The sequence below is a fragment of the Suricata suricatta genome, chromosome 8, assembly GCF_006229205.1.
Source record: "Suricata suricatta isolate VVHF042 chromosome 8, meerkat_22Aug2017_6uvM2_HiC, whole genome shotgun sequence".
NCBI classification, from domain to species: Eukaryota; Metazoa; Chordata; class Mammalia; order Carnivora; family Herpestidae; genus Suricata; species Suricata suricatta.
The window spans coordinates 21,514,661-21,532,872 of record NC_043707.1 but is presented as its reverse complement, the minus strand read 5'-3'; the positions used below and the strand labels follow the sequence as shown (position 1 = coordinate 21,532,872).

Below are 18,212 nucleotides of genomic sequence, written 5' to 3'. Positions count from 1 at the left end.
ATGCTTAAACAGTTGGTTTCGATATATGTTAGGTTTAGCCTAGAGATCATCACAGGATTTTTTGAGGACCTAGGGAGGGGATCTTTTGCCCGCTTAGAATTCAACCGAGTCTGGGCCAAATCCTGAAGAATGAGTAGGATTTTGTCTAATCGTGTATGTGTGTGTTGGGGTGGGCGGGCACCTGCCTGGGGTTGGGGGAAACACTGTGGGAAGGTAGTCTAGGTGTTTTATAATCTGACAAAAGAAAAAAAAAAAACAGAAAAGCTTTGATTGAGCACCAACATTCATGGTCCTAGGAAAGCAACTGAAGTTTGACCTTGGTGTTTTCCCATGCTGGGAGGATGCATCGTTGCACCCAATTCATAGGTGAAGAAACAGGGTTAGAGCAGTTGAGCGAATTGCCCCACTCACACCTGGATCTGTGGGACCAGCGGCTTCCTCCTCACTACTCCGCTGCCCCAAGGAACTTGGATCCAATTGGATTTCAGTGACTCCTTCTTGTGTGCCAGGCATTGTGCTCGATGCTCTTTCTCTGCTTTGTAATTTTGTCCCTCTAAAATCTATCTTCCATGCTGGAAGAATATACTTCTGAGGCAAGGCTGACTGGGGCACATGTTACCTTCAAAGCTTATGATAGCTCCCCACTGGCCACAGGACAAAGTCCCACGTGCTTTATTCTGCAGAGAGGCTCCTCATTATCTGGCTTTGCCAGCCTTTCCGGTCTCCTCTCCCACCACTCCTCACTATGCGCTCAGTACCATGGTCCTGTTAAACTGACTGTAGTCTCTCCCCCTTCCTACTCAGGCTGTTCCACCTGCCAGGAATGCCTTTCTCCTCCTTCTTGTCTTGGTATGTTCTACTCAGTCCTTCCTGGCTTATAATGCAGATGTCTCCTCCTCCAGGAAGCCTTTCCTGGTATCCACTGCCCCTCCTCCAGTTCATGCCTCTCCTGTGCATTTTTGTTATTGCATTTCCCACACCACATTGCAGTCATCTCCCTTGCAAGCTTGTGACCTTCTTCAGGGCAGGAAAGGTATTACCTTATTCTTCCTGATCCTTAGTAGAGTTTGGAACTGACTTATGACAAATTATTATTCTTATTTTTTAATTTTATTTTTGAGAGAGAGACACACACAGATCGTGAGCAGGGGACGGTCAGAGAGAGAGGGAGATATAGAATCCGAAGCAGGCTCCAGGCTCTGAGCTGTCAGCACAGAGCCGATGTGGACTTGAACCCACAAACTGTGAGATCATGACCTGAACTGAAGTCGGCCGCATGATTGTGACCACCCAGGCACCCCACTTATAATAGAAATTAATGAGCAATGATGGGCACCTGGATGCTTGGTCAGTTAAATGTCTGACTCTGGCTTAGGTCATGATCTTTCGGTTTGTGAGTTCAAGCCCCATGTCGGGCCCTGTGCTGACAGCTTGGAGCCTGGAGCCTGCTTCAGATTCTGTGTCTCCCTCTCTCTCTGCCCCTTCCCTGCTCACACTTTGTCTTTCTGTCTCTCTCTCAAAAATCTAAATATTTTTAGGGGTGCCTGGGTGGCTCAGTCGGTTAAGTGTCTGACTTCGGCTCGCGGTCCATGGGTTCAAGTCTTGCGTTAGGTTCTGTGCTGACAGCTTAGAGCCTGAAGCCTGCTTTGGATTCTGTGTATCCTTCTCTCTCTGGTCCCTCCCCTACCTGTGCTCTGTCTCTCTCTCAAAAATAAATAAACATTAAAAAAAGTATTTTTTAAAAATTAAAAAATTTAAGCAATGATTATGTGGTTCTAAGACAAAAGAAACTAGTAGTTAATGAGCCCATCCATTTGCCTGTCCTTTATCTACAGTTTCTCAGTAGTCCTCTCACACCTTTGTGATGTAGGTGGTGGCATCCCTTTTTAACAGATGAGGAAGAGATTCAGGTTATCCCTTGCTGAGATTCCCCAACTTCTAATGGACAGAACTGGGATTTGAGCTCAGGTCTGTCTGGAAATTAAAGCTCATTCTTCCACTGATTTCCTGGTACTGGCTTCTACACCTACCTGTTTCAAGACTCCTGGGGTATCTTGAGTATGAAGCTGTGACAGAGCAATGGGCAAACAGTGCAAGGAGAACTTCATTTGCTTGGGAATCTCGGGTGACTTCACTTGCTATTTGTTATATAACCTCTCAAGTAGATACTGTTTTCTCTCCATCTTACAAATGAGGAAATTGAGGCTTAGAGGAATTTTGTGACTTGTCCAAGGTCACACAATGAATAAGTGGTAAAGCTAGAACTTGGACCGAAGTCTAATGCAAAGTGTGGCTTTTAAATATTCTGTACCCTCTCCCCAAACTTGTAAGTGCCATAAGTAGGATTTGAACACATGCAACATGTACAGGGATCGAACATGGAACCCCATCTCTGTACAGAGATTCCTTCCAAAGGGAAGAAGTCCTTTCAGTGTGGTGAACTAGGCCCTTCGATGGCTCAATGGCCAGATATCCTGATATTTGGTGGCTCACAAAATGCTTTTATATCCAGTCTCTCATTTGAGCCTGGGGAGGTGGGTGGCTTGCTTCAATTCCACCAGCAGTCCATGTTTTATACTATTGCTACTGACCCCTTCCATGCTCTCTTCATCCTGCAGAGAGAGCTCCATTCCTGTAGATGTGGCTCGGCAGCGGGAACTCAAATGGCTGGAGATGTTCAGTAACTGGGATAAGTGGCTATCACGGCGTTTCCAGAAGGTTTGGAAGGCTGAGTGGTGGGCAGGGCAATGGACAAGTTGGGAGAGGATTAGAGTGGGCTCATATGCTCCATGGAAGCATGATAGTATTTGTTCTCTAGACCACATTGGGGGTGGGTGGGTCTTCGGCCTGGCGGGGAGGAGTAGCTTTAAAGCTAGAAGGCCACGCCAGGTCCAGTGGAGTCAAGCCAAGGGATGTGGGAGAGCTGTCCCAGGAAGCCCGAGGACTGCTGGGGAAAGCCTGGAGGCTATGCCAGCCCTTGAAGCTGTCGTCCCGCCTGCCACCCTGCCGTAGGTGAAGCTGCGCTGCCGGAAGGGGATCCCCTCCTCCCTCAGAGCCAAGGCCTGGCAGTACCTGTCCAACAGCAAGGAGCTCCTGGAGCAGAACCCTGGCAAGTTTGAGGTGTGTCCAGGGTATGGGGACATGTGATATTGTGTGAAGGGGTATGGTCAGTCCCCCTATATCCTGAGATAATCCCTACTGTCCTGCTGCAGGAGCTGGAACGGGCTCCTGGGGACCCCAAGTGGCTGGATGTGATTGAGAAGGACCTGCACCGCCAGTTCCCTTTCCATGAGATGTTTGCCGCTCGAGGAGGGCATGGGTAAGGTGGCCTGATCGCGTGGGTCGGTGTGTGGAAGGCTCCAGGTGCACACAGGGCTGGGCTGAAGCTGTTCTTGCCCTCCAGGGCTCCTAGGAGAGTGGTCCTTAAGGGAGTGTCAAGCCATATTGAAGGAAGTGTCCTGGGAGGGAGATTCAGACTTGGGGCTGGGGGGCTGTTGGAGGGGGACGGAGAGGCACAAGGACTTATTGAAGAGATCGCATTTGAATTGGGTCTTTTTTTTTTTAACGTTTATTTATTTTTGAAAGACAGAGAGACAGAGCATGAGGAGGAGAGGGGCAGAGAGAGAGGGAGACACAGGATCCGAAATAAGCTCCAGGCTCTGAGCTGTCAGCACAGAGCCCGACGTGGGGCTTAAACCCACAAACCATGAGATCATGACCTGAGCCGAAGTCAGCCACTTAGCTGACTGAGCCACCCAGGCACCCCGAATTGGGTCTTGAAAGATAGATGGGAGCAGACCCGGGAGCAGGTTTTTGTTGGCTGGGGGTTTATGTAAGCTGTCTCTGGGATGTGGGGTTGGGTGGCTGAGGCTAGAAAAGCAATTTAGAGCTAGAGGTCCTTAAAAATTGTTCTAAGCACTTGTACTGTTGTTCTATATGCTGGGCTTCCCCAAGATGTATATATATCACTCCTTAGTAACATGCAAGATGGTATTAGGTGGCTCTCAGATGCTCATTTTTCATCAGTTGGTTCATCTTTTCAGCAAATACTTAACCAAACACTGCTATCTGCCAGGAACTGGTCTAGTCACAGATGACAGCACTTAGTAAGACAAAAACTCCTGCCCTTGTGGGGCTTACTACATTTTAGGTGGGGGGTAGACAGTGAGTAAATAAGACAAAGAAGGAAAGTATGATATATGTGAAAGGGTGGTAAGTATTAAACAGGGGTTTAAAGCCAGAAAGGGGACTAGAGAATGAGAATGGGGATGGGGTTACAGTGATCTGACTTGTGTTTTAAAAGGATCATTCTGGCCGCTGTGCTGAGGATAGTGTAAGGAGACCAGGACAGAAGTAGAGAGACCTGTTAGGAAACTATTTCCATAATCGAGGAGAGAGAGGAGGATAGATCAGACTGGTAGCCATGGAACGATGGGGAAAAGTGGTTGGGTTCTGGCTATATTTTGAAGGTAGAACCAAAATGATTTGCCAGCGGATTAGATGTGGACTCTGTGTGTATATGTGTGTGTGTGTGTGTGTTTGAGAGACAGAGAGGGATTGAAATTAAGGCTGACTCTGAAGGTTTTGGGCCTGAGAAACTAAAAGAATGGAATTGTTTATATACTGATGTGGATGGGAAAAGGAGGGTAGAGGGTATGTTAAGAGCTCAGTTTTGGACTGTGAAGTTTGAAATGCTAATTGGACATCCAGATGGAGAGGTCAAGAAAGTTGGATGTGCAACCTGTATAAGTCTGGAATATGGGGAGAAGTTTAAATTGGAGGTAAGCTGGAGATTGAGAGTTATCAGCCTCTAGATGGGACTAAATTTCTTCCGTGGGATTGGACGAGCTCATCAAGGCAGCAAGTGTAGATACAAAAGGAAAGTCAGAGATTGAGCCCTGCAGCTCTAACGTTTCAAGAATGGGAAGATGAGAACGAATCACAGGAAGGAGAAACTAGAGAGGCAGAAGGAAAACCAGGGCAGTGTGATTTCTGGAAGCAAAGGGGTTTCGGGACCAGTTGTATGAAATGCTGCTGATGGATCAAGTCAAGTCTGCAAATTGACCTCTGGACTCGGCACAGTGGAGGTCATTGGTGCCCTTGATCAAGGCAGTTTGCGAGGGGCAGTAGGGTAAAGCCTGACGGGAGAATCTGTATTCTGAAGTTTTGCTGACTAGGTAAGGAGAGAAATGGCGTAGTGTTTAGAGGGGAAGGGGGGTAGTCAAGAGACTTTTTGTAAGCTGGAGGAAATGACAGATGTTGGTATGCCAGTGGAAATGATGTAGTAGGGAGAGAAAAACTGATGATGCAGGAGAGGTGGGCACTTGCTGCAGCGATGGCCTGTGTAGGGGAGAAGGGATGGGGTGCAGTACCCAAGTGGGAGACCTGTTTGGCCAGGACCACAGACAGTTCCCCGACAGCAACAGGGAGAAAGCAGGGACACAGATGCAGGTAGGTGGGTAAAAATAGCATGGGAGCTTGTGGGAGTTGTGTGTTTAGTAGGTGTTAAGTAAAGTAACTAATATATCAAATGTGTCATTTCATGGATGCTGTTGCAAAGTGGGGAGAAATAGTAAGTACACAAAAGTGGGGAGGTATGCAGGTAAAGCTCAAGATCACACTTCAGTGACTGAATTTGGGGATGTAAGAGGTGATTATTTTTACTTTTTACTTTTTTCTGGGTAAGAAATGAAAGTCTGAGCTTTCAAATGGCTGTGGAGGTAGAGAAAAGGAACAGGCATGAATGAAACTCAAGATGTCATGTTGATAAGACTTGGTGATTAGCCATGAAGAGTGATGGAGGGCTCTCCTTTCCGGGGGGGGGGGGGAGTGAATGGAATTCTCAGACACAGCGATGGGAGGAGCAGGTCTAGGGCAGGGATTTTATTCTTTTGGATACAGAACAAGAGAAAGGTCTCAGGCACAGCTGGCTTCCCAGGCCTTCACCAAGAACCAGGGCCCAGTGCACATGCTGGCAGAGAACTGATGGAATCCACTGAGGCAGATAAGGCAGGTCCTGCTCTGGGGTGATCAAAGCATTCCGACAGTGCTACAGGAGGTCTGATGTTGTGGACAGTGAAAGTTTTCTGAAGAAGGTGACCTTGAAGGTCTATGGGATGGTGGCAGTTGAAGGAGGGAGAGACAGCACGGCCTGTGCGGGGGAATGGGTAGGGAGCTCAGGCTGGAGCCTGGAATGCTTTGATTATGGTCGGAGTTGTTGGCTTAACCTTGATAGGCAGCGCTAGGAAGGTCTGTGGAGTGTGTGGTGGTGAGCCTCTGAGGTTAGTCTGGAACTGGATCTAGGAGGGGTCTGGGCTGGGGCTGGTTGTGGGGGGCAGGCTTAGTTTGGGCAAAGAGCCCCCAACTCCTGTGATTGCCCTCATGGTCTTTCCCAATACCCACAGGCAACAGGACCTGTATCGAATCCTGAAGGCTTACACTATCTACCGGCCCGATGAGGGCTACTGCCAGGCCCAGGCCCCAGTGGCCGCCGTGCTGCTCATGCACATGCCTGCTGAGGTCAGCATACGCTGGTCCTGGTTGGGGAGGGACTGGGAGGACCTTGGCCTACAGTGGTGATGGGGGAGCTCTCCGCTCCCGGTTTCTCAGGCCCCAACCCTCCCTCCTTGTTCTCGCTCTTCTCAGCAAGCTTTTTGGTGCCTGGTGCAGATCTGCGACAAGTACCTCCCCGGTTACTACAGTGCAGGGCTGGTGAGTGTCTGGGAGCTGGGTGCACCCAACGTTGTGACTTCCCCCTGAGGCCGCAGGGAGGTCCTTGTCCTGCTCCACCCTCTGCCCTTTTGTCCCTCTGCTCTGGGCCTCTCCCACTGAGGTGAGGATCCCTACTAGGGATCCTACCCCCATGGGGGCCACAGTAGGCCTCTTCTCATGCCTCATCCCACTTCCAGGAGGCCATTCAGCTGGACGGAGAAATCTTTTTTGCGCTGTTGCGCCGGGCCTCCCCACTGGCACACCGGCACCTGCGGCGGCAACGCATTGACCCCGTGCTCTACATGACAGAATGGTTCATGTGCATCTTTGCCCGCACCCTGCCCTGGGCTTCGGTGCTGCGTGTCTGGGATATGTTCTTCTGTGAAGGTACTTCTGTAGCCATTCAGGCCACGAGAGGGCTGGGATTTCCATGGTGGCTGCCAGAGAGTGGCCTGCTGCCAGAAGGTACCTTTGGGGCCTGGGTTTCCCTGTAAGTAGTCTGGGGGCTAGAGAAACTGGAACTTAGTCTTGGCTCTGCTGTCAATCCAGAGCCTACTCTTCCTCTCAGGAACCCAAAACCCATGGCTGCTCATTGCCCTTCATGGGGCCTCAGTTTCCTCATCTGTACGGTTGGCAGTAAGACAGGGATGGGACAGACTGAGATCCCAGCCCTGATCACCCATGCAACCTTGCAGGCGTTAAGATCATCTTCCGGGTGGCCCTCGTGCTGCTGCGGCACACACTGGGCTCGGTGGAGAAGCTGCGCTCCTGCCAGGGCATGTATGAGACCATGGAGCAGCTGCGCAACCTGCCCCAGCAGTGCATGCAGGAGGACTTCCTGGTGCATGAGGTAGGCTGTGGCCTTAGTACGCCCACCCCTGCTTCAGCCCGTACCCGCCCTCACCGACATTCCGGTACCCATTTCTTCTCCGTCTAGGTGACCAACCTTCCAGTGACAGAAGCACTGATCGAGCGAGAGAACACAGCCCAGCTGAAGAAGTGGCGAGAAACCAGGGGGGAGCTGCAGTATCGGCCCTCTCGCCGACTACATGGCTCCCGGGCCATCCATGAGGAGCGTCGGAGGCAGCAGCCACCCCTGGGCCCCTCCTCCAGCCTCCTTAGCCTCCCTGGCCTCAAGAGCCGAGGCTCCCGGGCGGCTGGAGGGGCCCCCTCCCCACCCCTTCCTGCCCGCAGGGCCAGTGCTGGGCCTGCCCCAGGGCCCGTGGTCACCGCTGAGGGACTGCATCCATCCCTTCCTTCCCCTACTGGCAACAGCACCCCACTGGGACCCGCCAAGGAGACTCGAAAGCAGGAGAAAGAACGGCAGAAACAGGAAAAAGAACGTGAGAAGGAACGGCAGAAACAGGAGAAAGAACGGGAGAAGCAGGAGAAGGAGCGGCAAAAATGGGAAAAAGAACAGGAGAAGGAGCAACAGAGGCAGGAGAAGGAACGGCAGAAGCAGGAAAAGAAGGCCCAAGGCAGGAAGCTCTCGCTGCGTCGAAAGGCAGATGGGCCCCCAGCCCCCCAGGATGGTGGGGACAGGTCCTCCTCATCTGAGGCCCGGCAGGATGCTTACTTCTGACTTCTGTCCCCGGGGCTGGACTGCATGGCCTCCCTATTTTTCCCTCCGTCAGGAACAGGTGTGGCCTGGGGTTCTGCCCTGAGCTTCCTGGGCAGACTGTCCTCCTGGGGAAAGTGGTTTGATTCCCCATCCCCTTGCCAGCTGCCATCCCTACACAGCTGGGACAGTGACAGTGCGTGGGGCAGCATGCAGCTGCCTTTCCTCGGGGCAGGTGTGAACAAGTCCGGAGCCCCTTCACCTCCAGTTAGGCCCAGCTGGGGTCTCCATCACTCCTGCCCCTGTTCCCTTTGGGGTTCTTTCCCAGGTGCAGTCCCGATTGGCCTTTTGTCACCTCGGGTGACTTGGCAATGGGAATCAGCAGTTTTCAGATTCTTACACTCCAGTTGCCCCCTTATCCATGAGTGGAGCTGGGTTCCTTTTTCCCTTCTTCAGCCCTGCTGGTCCCCCCACTTCCTGGCTGGGGCCAAGGCTCTCCTTGCTCTACTTCTGGACATCTCTGTGTTGTAATTATGTACAGAGGACCTGGTCGGCCCAGGGTGGGGGTGCTCGCTCTATCTTCTATCCTTTGGTTCTCCTTCCATAATGTTCTTGCACTTGTTTATTTAAGGGGACATGCACTGGAACAGGAAATGTCTCCCCTTTCCCCACCTGCCATTCTCCTTGTTCTCTTTCCTCTTCACCTACCTTCCTCTGTGTTCTCAGGCTTCTCCTGCTTTGTCTCACCAGGGCCCCCACCTTTCACCTTGTTTCCCCTCCAGCCCCTATCTGGGTCAGGGGTCTTCCCCTGAGCTCCAGGGGGTGGAACCCAATGTTTACATTCTCTTGTCTCTGCTCCCACCCTGTGCGGCGGCGCTTCATGGAATCAGAAAAGAACCTGCTGTTGGACCTGGTCCTGTCTCCTGCCTTGTTATTTGATAAAGGGAGTTAGAATAAGAACTAGGCGGGGTGGGGGTGGGGCTGGGGAGAAACAATGCAGCAGGCCAGGATCTGGGTGTCTGCTGAAGCACTCTGCTGGTCTTGGCAGGGAGGTTCCATTTGGTCTTTGGTCCATCTTTCAGTCACTCATCAACAACTGTTAAGTTCCTCCTCCCCCTTTGCCTGGGATCTGCTGCCTGTGTCATCACTGGACTGGAGTCCTCTACGCACCACCTTTAGCACCCCGATCTCTTTCCCAAAGCGCTCATGCAACTCCTGGAAGTTGGAGGGGGGACTAAGGGTGCCTAGAAAGCCACAGTCCTCTGGGGGTGAGCTGGGTTCTTGGCCAGCTGCCTGGCACAGTTCCCGGTACTGGGCCTCCAGTGGGGGTAGAAGCACCACCAGCCGCCTCCAGCTCGCCCCAGCCAGTGCCCACAGCCACGCTCCCAGCTCTTCCTGGGTTTCTGCTGCCAGCTTGTAGGCTCGCCCACCTTCTGTGCTCTCAACCCCAGGGGTCAAGATGGTAAAAGCATAGGGTTCTGTGGCCCCAAGGCGTGGCTCCACCTGGCAGTTTTCTAAGAGGATGAGGCCCAGGGGTGTGCGGTCGGCCTGGTGCCCCAGGTAGAAGAGGAGGTTTCCCCGGAGGATGAACCAGCGGCGTTGATAGCTGGGATTTCGGGCTCCCTTCTTTAGCAAGATGCCCTCCCGGTCTGGAGCCTGTGTTCTGTATCCGTGGAAGAAACTGAGCACGGACTTTCGGTGCAGTTTCATGGTAGTCCAATCTGAGAGTAAACCCTGGGGGCAGGAGAGGAGGGCGGTCTTGTTATGCTGGACACCCCATGCTGCCCTCCTGTGGCCCCAGTAGGTCCTTCCTGGGCACAGGCTTAGTCTAGGGGGATTCAAGACTGTCCTGAAGAGCTAAAGGTCTTGTCCCTACACCACAGCCACCGAGACCTCCCCCCCTTTAGCTCCATCCCTTGGGCCAGTTTACAGATTCTGGGCTGGGGCCACTGGACTGGGGCCCTACTTGCCAAGAGTGGGGCTTTATCCTGAGGCTGTGGTCTGAGAGAGAGGCATTGTTGTCCCTTTCCAGGCCTACCTGAGATCGGGCACAAGAGGCTTCTGGCCTGGATACTGGGCACAGGTACCACTGTCACCTCTACGGGGATGGCTCGTTCCACCTCTGAAACCAGGAACTCAACCTGGGGAGAGGCATGAGGTAAATGACTTCCCCTGGGTCTTAAAGAGAGCAGGGTTCGTAAAGTGCCCCCAAAGCCATTTGGGGGCTCCAGGCGTGCCATCATCAGAACTGGGTCTCTCCTCAGGGATAAGAGCAAGGCCACACCTCGGATTAGGAGAGGACAGAACTGGACGCTGAGTGGGAAGGCAGGATTCCTAAGGAGATGGTGAGGGGCGCAACGCCCTTGGCCATCCCTGGGGAAAGGTGACTTAACTCCGTAAAGGGAAACGGGCCTAAACCCGCTGTCCCATTTTGCCCCTCGATCATGATCCTGGGCGCCCGTTTAAGTACTGTGCTTCACTTTCTCCTCAGAGCCTCTAACTGCTGTAGGAGGGAATCTAAACCGCATCCGGCTATCCCTATCGTTTGATCAGGGTGTAGGCGTTCATACGTCGCCTGTTCTCGCCATTGTCGCCTCACACTGCTCACGTCCATCAGGGGAGGGCGGGGCTCTCTCCCCCGCTCCTTGGGTACTTCCGCCCGCTTTTCCAGTTAGTCACCTAACCCGAGTGAAGCCACTTCCGGCCTTCTCTGGCGCCTTCCGGAGTTCTCTTCCGGGTGATGGCGGCCGGTGCCCCGGATGTAGCTCTGGCGAGAGTCTTTCTCTTTTTCTTCCCCCACGGCCTCCAGTGGATCTTGAGGTGAGCGCGCGCTCTTGGGGGCTGCTCGAATCCCCGCGGCTCTGCCGCCTCCCTTTGTACACTTAGATTTGTACGCTTGGCCCGGGACAGTTGGGGGTCACCCCGCTCACCCCGCGGAATTGAGAGTTCTGCGCGGGCCGGAGCGGGGTGGCCAGGGGTCCGCCCAGGCTCCGCGGGCTCTGAGGGAGCTGGGGGTGGAGGAGAGGGTGTCTGCCCGCTGATCCCCGTCGCACCCAGAACTGTGGGGGCCAGGTATCGGGGAGGGGGGATCCTGTCTCTTTTCGTCAAGGGCGGGGGTTGCCCGTGGGGAGCTCCTCCGCCCCCCGCTCCAGCAACTTTTTTGACCCTCTTGGATACCAAGTCCCGGGGGCCACCTGGCTGCCAGCTTCCCTTTCGGCCCCTCGTCGTGTGCTCCCTTTCCTCCCAAGCTGGATCTAGAGCGTACCAGGTGATGATTTGTTGTGCTGGGGCTCTTCCGCGGTGCGTCGCCTCGCCCACTTCCCTTAATCTGCCTCCTTTCTCTCGACTCAGCGTGGGAAAGGCTCCTCCATCCAGTCATGCCCAAGAGGAAAGTGACCTTCCAAGGTGTGGGAGATGAGGATGATGAGGATGAAATCAGTGTTCCCAAGAAGAAGGTGAGGGGGCCAGACTCCTGCATTCTGCGGAGGAGTGAGAGGAGGGAAAGAACTGGAAGCCAGAAGAGAAAGAAAGAGTGGGGGGAGGGTGGCAAAGAAAGAGAGAGGGCTAGCTTTTCCATGTGCTCTGGGAAATGGGTTTGGAGAATTTCCAGTTTGAGAAGGTTTTGAAGAAGAACCTATCTAGAATTTTCCGTTGGGGAATGTTTTGAAGAAAAATCTACCTAGAGTATCTTGAGGCATAGCCCGTAACCTGCATCGCTCAACTTGCCGACCCTTCCTCACAGCTGGTGGATCCTGTGGCCGGGGCAGGGGGTCCTGGCAGCCGCTTCAAAGGCAAACACTCTCTGGACAGCGATGAGGAGGAGGACGATGACGATGAAGGGTCCAGAAAATATGATATCCTGGCCTCAGAGGACGTGGAAGGTGAGCTAAACCCAAGAATGGATGCTGCTGGAGGAACAGATAGAGCTTTTGGGGATGTGGGGCAAGGGAGCTCCTATCTTTTTTTTTTTTGGCATGCCCAACATGGGATGCCTGTGTCTTTCATGCAGGTCAGGAAGCAGCCACGCTCCCCAGTGAGGGAGGTGTGCGGATCACACCCTTCAATCTCCAGGAAGAGATGGAGGAAGGCCACTTTGATGCTGATGGCAACTACTTCCTGAACCGGGATGCTCAGATCCGAGACAGCTGGCTGGACAACATTGACTGGGTGTGGCCGAGGGGCTGACATGTGGGGGCCTGGACGCAGCAAGCGCTGGACTTGGGCCCTACTCACAGTTTGTAGGAGATAACCTCTCCATGTTTTCACATCACAGGTGAAGATCAGGGAGCGGCCGCCTGATCAGCGCCCACCGTCAGACTCAGAGGAAGAGGACAGCCTTGGCCAGACACCAATGAGTGCCCAAGCCCTTCTGGAGGGTCTTCTGGAGCTGCTGTTGCCAAGAGAGACAGTGGCTGGCGCGCTGAGGCGTCTGGGGGCCAGAGGAGGAGGCAAAGGGGGCAGCAAAGGGGGCGGGCGGCCCAGTTCCCCCCAGCGCTTGGATCGGCTCTCTGGGTTGGCCGACCAGATGGTGGCCCGGGGCAACCTTGGTGTGTATCAGGAGACCAGGGAACGGTTAGCCATGCGGCTGAAGGGGTTGGGGTCCCGGACCCAGGGACCCGCTGAGCCCACACCTCCACCCTCTCTGGACATGTTTGCTGAAGAAGTGGCAGAGGGGGAGCTGGAGACCCCAACCCCTACGCAGAGGGGAGGTAAGACTGGAGGGCAGAGGACGAGTGCTGTGGGCAGAGGCCAGGGAACTTGAGGCCCAGATGGCTTTGCCTGTTGTTTTAGAAGCAGAGCTGCCAGGAGACGGACTGGTGGACGTGATGTGGGAATATAAGTGGGAGAACACGGGGGATGCTGAGCTGTACGGGCCCTTCACCAGCACCCAGATGCAGGTAAGCCCCTTTCTACTTCCTTCTGCCGCTTCTCTCCCTCCCCCCACCCATATCAGTCCTTTCCCAGCTCTGCTCTCTTTTCCTGCAGACCTGGGTGAATGAAGGCTACTTCGCAGATGGTGTTTATTGCCGGAAGCTGGACCCTCCTGGCGGACAGTTCTACAACTCCAAACGCATTGACTTTGACCTCTATACCTGAGCCTGCCGAGGGCCCTGTTTGGTGGCCCCTTCTTTCCTGAACTCTCTGGAGGAGGCCCCAGCTGCCTCAGGCATTGAGGACTTTAGGGGCCATTTTTCAGTCAATTTCCCTTTCCCAATAAAAGCCTTTGGTTGTATATTAGGGCCTTGGCTGTGCTGATGGCCAGAAGCCAAGGCCCTTCATAACCCCTTTGGACTCATCTCATGAGTGGAGGTTTCTGGTTACTTGAACCATTTCACCTTTGTTTATCATTCCTGGGGCAGAACCAGGGCTGACCGGTGGCCTTTGGAGCATGCTCACCATCTAAAACTCCCTTTCACTCACATGCTGTCCTCCAGGATTCCCAGAGGGGACTCCTATTTTGCTATTCTTAGGTCTTTGGTTTTTAGAACCTGAGTCTGTCTTTGCAGCCAGTGTAGGGAGAACACCATAAGCGGAGATTTTAGGCCTTGGGGGCTGGGACATCTGTTTGGGGGTGGGGAGTGTAGGAAGCCTGGTATCCACTGACTCCCCACTGTCTCTGGCCCCTTAGGGGAAGTGCATACTCAGTGCTGGCACTTGAAAGCCCCTTCAAGACCACCTGGGCCAACCACTGACCTGGCACAAAGAGGAGCAGCGCCTCCCTGGAGCTCACACAGTGGATCAGAGAGCTGGCCCAGACCCAGCGGGCTTCTTTCCCAGACCTTTCTTGGGACCCTTGAAGTCCTCTGAAATTCACGTTTCCTGAGCTCCCAGTGTGCACGGGCGAGTGCCGTGAAGGACTGGATTACTGGACAACTCTTCCAGGAATTCAGATTCTGGAGGGTGTGGTTGGGAGGGAGACCAGTATAATTGTGTTGTCTGGACCTAGCACCCCTCACCTCTCACCAGTGCTGCCTTCTGCCTCTTCTTGTACCAAGTTAGGTCGAACCCTCTACTTCTCTAACTTAGCTGGCCATTGGAGTCTCGGGGGAGCTGTAAAATTACTCAAATTCTAAATGAGTTCATCTAGATCGTGGCTCAGGGGTCGGGGCTTTTTGAGAAGCTCTCAGGTGATTCCAGTGTGTGGATAGGTGGAGAACCGGTGGGCAGGAGTCTGGGGACTGAGGTTACACCTGGTGGGGCCACTTCCCAGACCCTGCTGGGGTGGCAGAGCTGGGCAGATGTGGCCGGGGCTCTGCTGTTCTGTCACAGGATTGCTGAGCACCAGGGCCCCAGGTGGAAGGAGCCAGGATTGGAAGTAGAAAAGACGGCAGGGTCAGGATACTCTGCTCTAGTGAGGCCTCCAACTTCTGTATTAATTGGGTACATGCCAGTGCCAGCCCAGACTTGGTAGTCATTGATTCCAAAAGGCCTTCCGTTGTAAGAAGTCTTTATGTGTCATTAAGAAAACCCTGCCAATTGCATTTGTAAGATGTCATTGATTATAAGGTGCATTTTGATTTCAGAAGTGAAAAGCAATATAGCTGGACACGTTTATCATCCCCAGGACTGATTGACTCATGGGAGGTGTTTACTGTTGGGTGAATAGATGAAAGCCAAAGGGGCGGTTCCCTTGGATGTACCACTGGCACCTCAGGCTCCATCTATCCAGATCCCACCCCATCTACCCCTCCCAGTGTCCTCCTCTGGTCACCTCCCTGATGAATGGTCCCCCAGTGATGTCTGTGTCCTCAGCAAAATCTGTGAATATCATACCCTACCTGGCAAAAGAGACTTTGCAGATGTGATTGAACTAATGACTGAGGTGGGGAGTGGGGCGTGCTCTCCTGGATTATAGAGGTGGGTGGGCCCAATGTCATCACAAAGGCCCCTTAAAGTGAAAGAGAGGAGGGTCCTATGCCAAGGAATGCAGTGGCCTATAGAAGCCGGATTAGGCAAGCAGACAGCCTCCCAGAGCTGCTACAGAGAAAAGGCAGCCCCACTGAGGATCTGAATCCAGTGAAAACCATTGTGGACTTCTGACCTCTAGAATCGAATAAAGTTGTGTTGTTTCAAGCCACAACGTTGTGGGTATTTGTTATGGCCCCGATAGGAAACTAACACCCCATCTAGCTGAATGCCTCTCCTTTTCCCACGAGCATGACTCAAGTCCTCTGTTCCTTTGGCCATCCCCTGCATCAGACTCCTGTCAGTACTTCACTCCTTTTCCTTTCTTAAAACTGTTAGGTGTGTACAGAACTTTACTGAGATGTGATGCACCCATTTGTACAGTTCAGTAGTTTTTTCAGAATATTCGTAAGGCTGTGCAGCCATCACTACTACAATCCAATTTTAGAGCATTTCTGTCCACCATAGAAGAAACTGTCCCCCCTTACTCCCCACCCACCTCGTTCTCCAGTCCCTGGTGACCACTAATCTACTTCCTGTCTCTGTAGAGTTGACTATTCTGGCCATTTCGTTCAAACAGACTCTTATAATATGTGGTCTTTTGTGTCTTCGTGTCTACTTAGCCAGTTGTTGAGATCCAGCCATGTAACAGATGATAGTAATCTATTCTTTTTTTATTGTTGAATAATATTCCACCATATAAATGTATGGTATATCACCATTAGCTAAACCTCACATTTCCTTTGGATTTTACTAATTTTTCCCTTATGTCCCTTGTCTGTTCCAGGATCTCTTCTGGGATGCCCCTTCACATTTAATTATCATGTCCCCTTAACCTCTGGTCTGACAGTTCCTCAGAGCTGTTTTTTCTGACTTTGACAGTTTTGAGACTTGGTTAGGTATCTTGTAAAATATTCCTCAAATTTGGGCACTTTTTTTGGTCTAGTATTTTTATCATGATTAGATTTGAGTTACAATTTTGGGGAGGAAGACCATGGAGGTGAAGTCCTTTCCTTTTTACTGAAAACTTTTAATGGCTTCATTTCCCACGAGATAAAGGTCAAAGCTTGCAGCTGACTGCGGTCTTCCAGGGCCTGGCTTGACCAGCCTCTCTAGCTCCACATCCGCCGTTGCTTTTCTTTTCCGGTTTCTTCCCTGACTCCAGGCTTCAGCCTTCTCCTGGAACAGGGCAATTTGATTTCTCCAGGCCTGGCCAGGGATGCCTTTCTCTTCTCTATCCGGCAAAAGCCAATTAATAGATCTGTTGTACTTAGTTCTAGGCCTTCCTTTTATTTATTTTTAATGTTTGTTTCCTTGTTTTGCACACGCATACACAAGCAGGGGAGGGACAGAGAGAGAGGGAGACACATGACCTGAGCCAAAGTTGGACACTTAACCAACTGAGCCACCCAGGTGCCCCTTCTATGCTTATCTCTATACTAATACTATACTTTTTTCCTCATTAATTAAAAAAATTGTTTTTTAAGTTTTGAGAGACAGTTTGAGCAGGGGAGGGTCAGAGAGAGGGGGAGACACAGAATCTGAAGCAGGCTCCAGGCTCTGAGCTGTCAGCATGGAGCCCCATGTGGGGCTTGAATCCACAAACTGTGAGATCATGACCCAAGCTGAAGTTGGACGCTTAACCGACTAAGCCATCCAAGTGCCCCCTTTTTTCTCATTTTTAAAAGTAATCTCTAAGCCAGCCCATCATGGGTCTTGAACTCATGACCCTGATATCAAGACTTGCACATTCCATTGACTAAGGCACCTACTAATACTATACTGTCTTGATTTCTGTAGCTTTATTTATTTTTCTTTTTTCTTTTTTTTTTTTTGAGTTTATTTATTTTGAGAGATAGAAAGAGAGAAGGCACGTGTGCTTGTAGGGGAGGGGGAGGCACAGAGAAAGAGAGAGAGAATTGACAGTGTAGTGCAGAGCCTGATGCAGGTCTCGATCTCACGGCCCTGGGATCATGACCTGAGTGGAAATCAAGAACCGGACGCTTAACCAACTGAGCCACCCAGGCTCCCCGATAATTGTGTAACTTTATAGTGAGTCTTGACATCAAGTAGTGAACATCCTCTAACTCTTTTCTCTTTAAAAATTGTTCTGGCTAGTCTATGTCCTTGGCATCTCTAGATACATTTTAGAATCAGCTTGTCAATATCGCAAAAAACTTCATTGGGATTTGAAAGGAACAATGTTAAATCTATGTAGAATTGATACTATTTCTTCATTAAATGTTTGGTGGAATTTATCAATGGAGCCATCTGTACCTGGAACTTTCTTTGTGGGAAGTTTTTCCCCCTGAGATTTTTCATTTATTATCTCCAGTTTATGGGGAACATGAAGGAATTCAATTGGTTTTATCAAGTTCGCCAGCAAAACAACGAGAAACCCGAGAGTGAATCCTTTCTGCTTCCAAATATTTTGAAAGTTGGTTCCTGAAAGACACCACCACCACCACCACCACCACCACCACTGTATGGGGCGCCCGGCTGGTTCAGCGGGTGGAGTGTGCCGCTCTTGATCTCAGGATCATGATCATGTTCAAGCCCCACCGTGGGTGTAGAGTTTAGTTAGAAATAAATAAAATAAAATAAAATAAAATTGTGTGATGAGAAGGTATTTCTGGGATCGAAAGAGAAAAACCTTGTCTCTCAATGCCTAGAGGTCTGTGCTGGTTCCAAAGCGAATGTTTTTATTTTAGGCACAGAGCTCCAATTAACTTTCTGGGAAGATTTAACTACAAATTCAATTTCATTAATTATATGTGAGGCTATTTAAGTTTTCCGTTTCTTCTTGAGTGTGCTTTGGCCGTTTGTTATTTTTAAGGAATTTGTCTGTTTCATCCATGTGATTGAATTTGCTGGCCCGAAGATGTTCGTGGAATTATTTCCTTAATTTCATTTTTGGTCTGTTGCACTTTGAATATCATTCAGCTCGCTGTCTTCTGGCCTCCATTGTTTTGGATGAGAAGTTTGTGTGGATCAGTGTTGATGCTTCTCTGCACGTGGAGTCTTTTTCCACTGCTGC

General features: G+C 51.5%; 3 protein-coding genes across 9 annotated transcripts; 2 read left to right on the top strand and 1 right to left on the bottom strand.

Annotated features, from left to right (window-relative positions):
• Nucleotides 1-2,378: 2,378 nt before the first annotated feature.
• TBC1D10B (TBC1 domain family member 10B) lies at nt 2,379-9,183 on the top strand. The gene is made up of 9 exons (XM_029945710.1): nt 2,379-2,431; nt 2,619-2,718; nt 3,013-3,120; nt 3,213-3,319; nt 6,405-6,519; nt 6,646-6,711; nt 6,909-7,098; nt 7,407-7,561; nt 7,649-9,183. Exons 1-9 carry the CDS (start codon nt 2,379-2,381, stop codon nt 8,291-8,293), a joined length of 1,539 nt encoding a protein of 512 aa, XP_029801570.1. The 3' UTR covers nt 8,294-9,183.
• On the bottom strand, nt 9,172-11,094 carry LOC115298023 (sesquipedalian-1-like). 4 transcript variants are annotated; one of them, XM_029946344.1, is made up of 3 exons: nt 10,949-11,094; nt 10,308-10,410; nt 9,172-10,003 (listed from the first exon to the last, which is right to left on the bottom strand). In XM_029946344.1, the coding sequence occupies exon 3, from the start codon at nt 9,977-9,979 to the stop codon at nt 9,359-9,361; it is 621 nt and encodes a 206-aa protein (XP_029802204.1). In that variant the 5' UTR covers nt 9,980-10,003; nt 10,308-10,410; nt 10,949-11,094; the 3' UTR covers nt 9,172-9,358. The 4 variants fall into 4 exon arrangements, with proteins under 4 accessions (XP_029802204.1, XP_029802206.1, XP_029802203.1 ...); XM_029946346.1 differs by lacking the exon at nt 10,949-11,094 and adding an exon at nt 10,840-10,856; XM_029946343.1 differs by lacking the exon at nt 10,949-11,094 and adding an exon at nt 10,663-10,826.
• On the top strand, nt 10,938-15,347 carry CD2BP2 (CD2 cytoplasmic tail binding protein 2). Of its 4 annotated transcripts, XM_029946341.1 has the most exons (8): nt 10,938-11,089; nt 11,451-11,537; nt 11,621-11,724; nt 12,012-12,150; nt 12,279-12,436; nt 12,543-12,978; nt 13,061-13,167; nt 13,235-15,347. In XM_029946341.1, exons 3-8 carry the CDS (start codon nt 11,647-11,649, stop codon nt 13,364-13,366), a joined length of 1,050 nt encoding a protein of 349 aa, XP_029802201.1. In that variant the 5' UTR covers nt 10,938-11,089; nt 11,451-11,537; nt 11,621-11,646; the 3' UTR covers nt 13,367-15,347. The 4 variants fall into 4 exon arrangements, with proteins under 4 accessions (XP_029802201.1, XP_029802199.1, XP_029802202.1 ...); XM_029946339.1 differs by lacking the exon at nt 11,451-11,537 and having other exon boundaries at nt 10,939-11,089; XM_029946342.1 differs by lacking the exon at nt 11,451-11,537 and having other exon boundaries at nt 10,948-11,089; nt 13,256-15,347.
• Nucleotides 15,348-18,212: the final 2,865 nt, after the last annotated feature.

Bases quoted from the DNA above. Each gene is read 5' to 3' on its own strand.
- CD2BP2 (XM_029946341.1), top strand. From the start codon at position 11,647: ATGCCCAAGAGGAAAGTGACCTTCCAAGGTGTGGGAGATGAGGATGAT. The intron at 11,725-12,011 runs GTGAGGGGGCCA...CCTTCCTCACAG, and splicing joins TCAGTGTTCCCAAGAAGAAG to CTGGTGGATCCTGTGGCCGG. The intron at 12,979-13,060 runs GTAAGACTGGAG...CTGTTGTTTTAG, and splicing joins AACCCCTACGCAGAGGGGAG to AAGCAGAGCTGCCAGGAGAC.
- TBC1D10B (XM_029945710.1), top strand. From the start codon at position 2,379: ATGGAACCCCATCTCTGTACAGAGATTCCTTCCAAAGGGAAGAAGTCC. The intron at 2,719-3,012 runs GTTTGGAAGGCT...ACCCTGCCGTAG, and splicing joins TATCACGGCGTTTCCAGAAG to GTGAAGCTGCGCTGCCGGAA. The intron at 7,562-7,648 runs GTAGGCTGTGGC...TTCTCCGTCTAG, and splicing joins AGGACTTCCTGGTGCATGAG to GTGACCAACCTTCCAGTGAC.
- LOC115298023 (XM_029946344.1), bottom strand. From the start codon at position 9,979: ATGAAACTGCACCGAAAGTCCGTGCTCAGTTTCTTCCACGGATACAGA.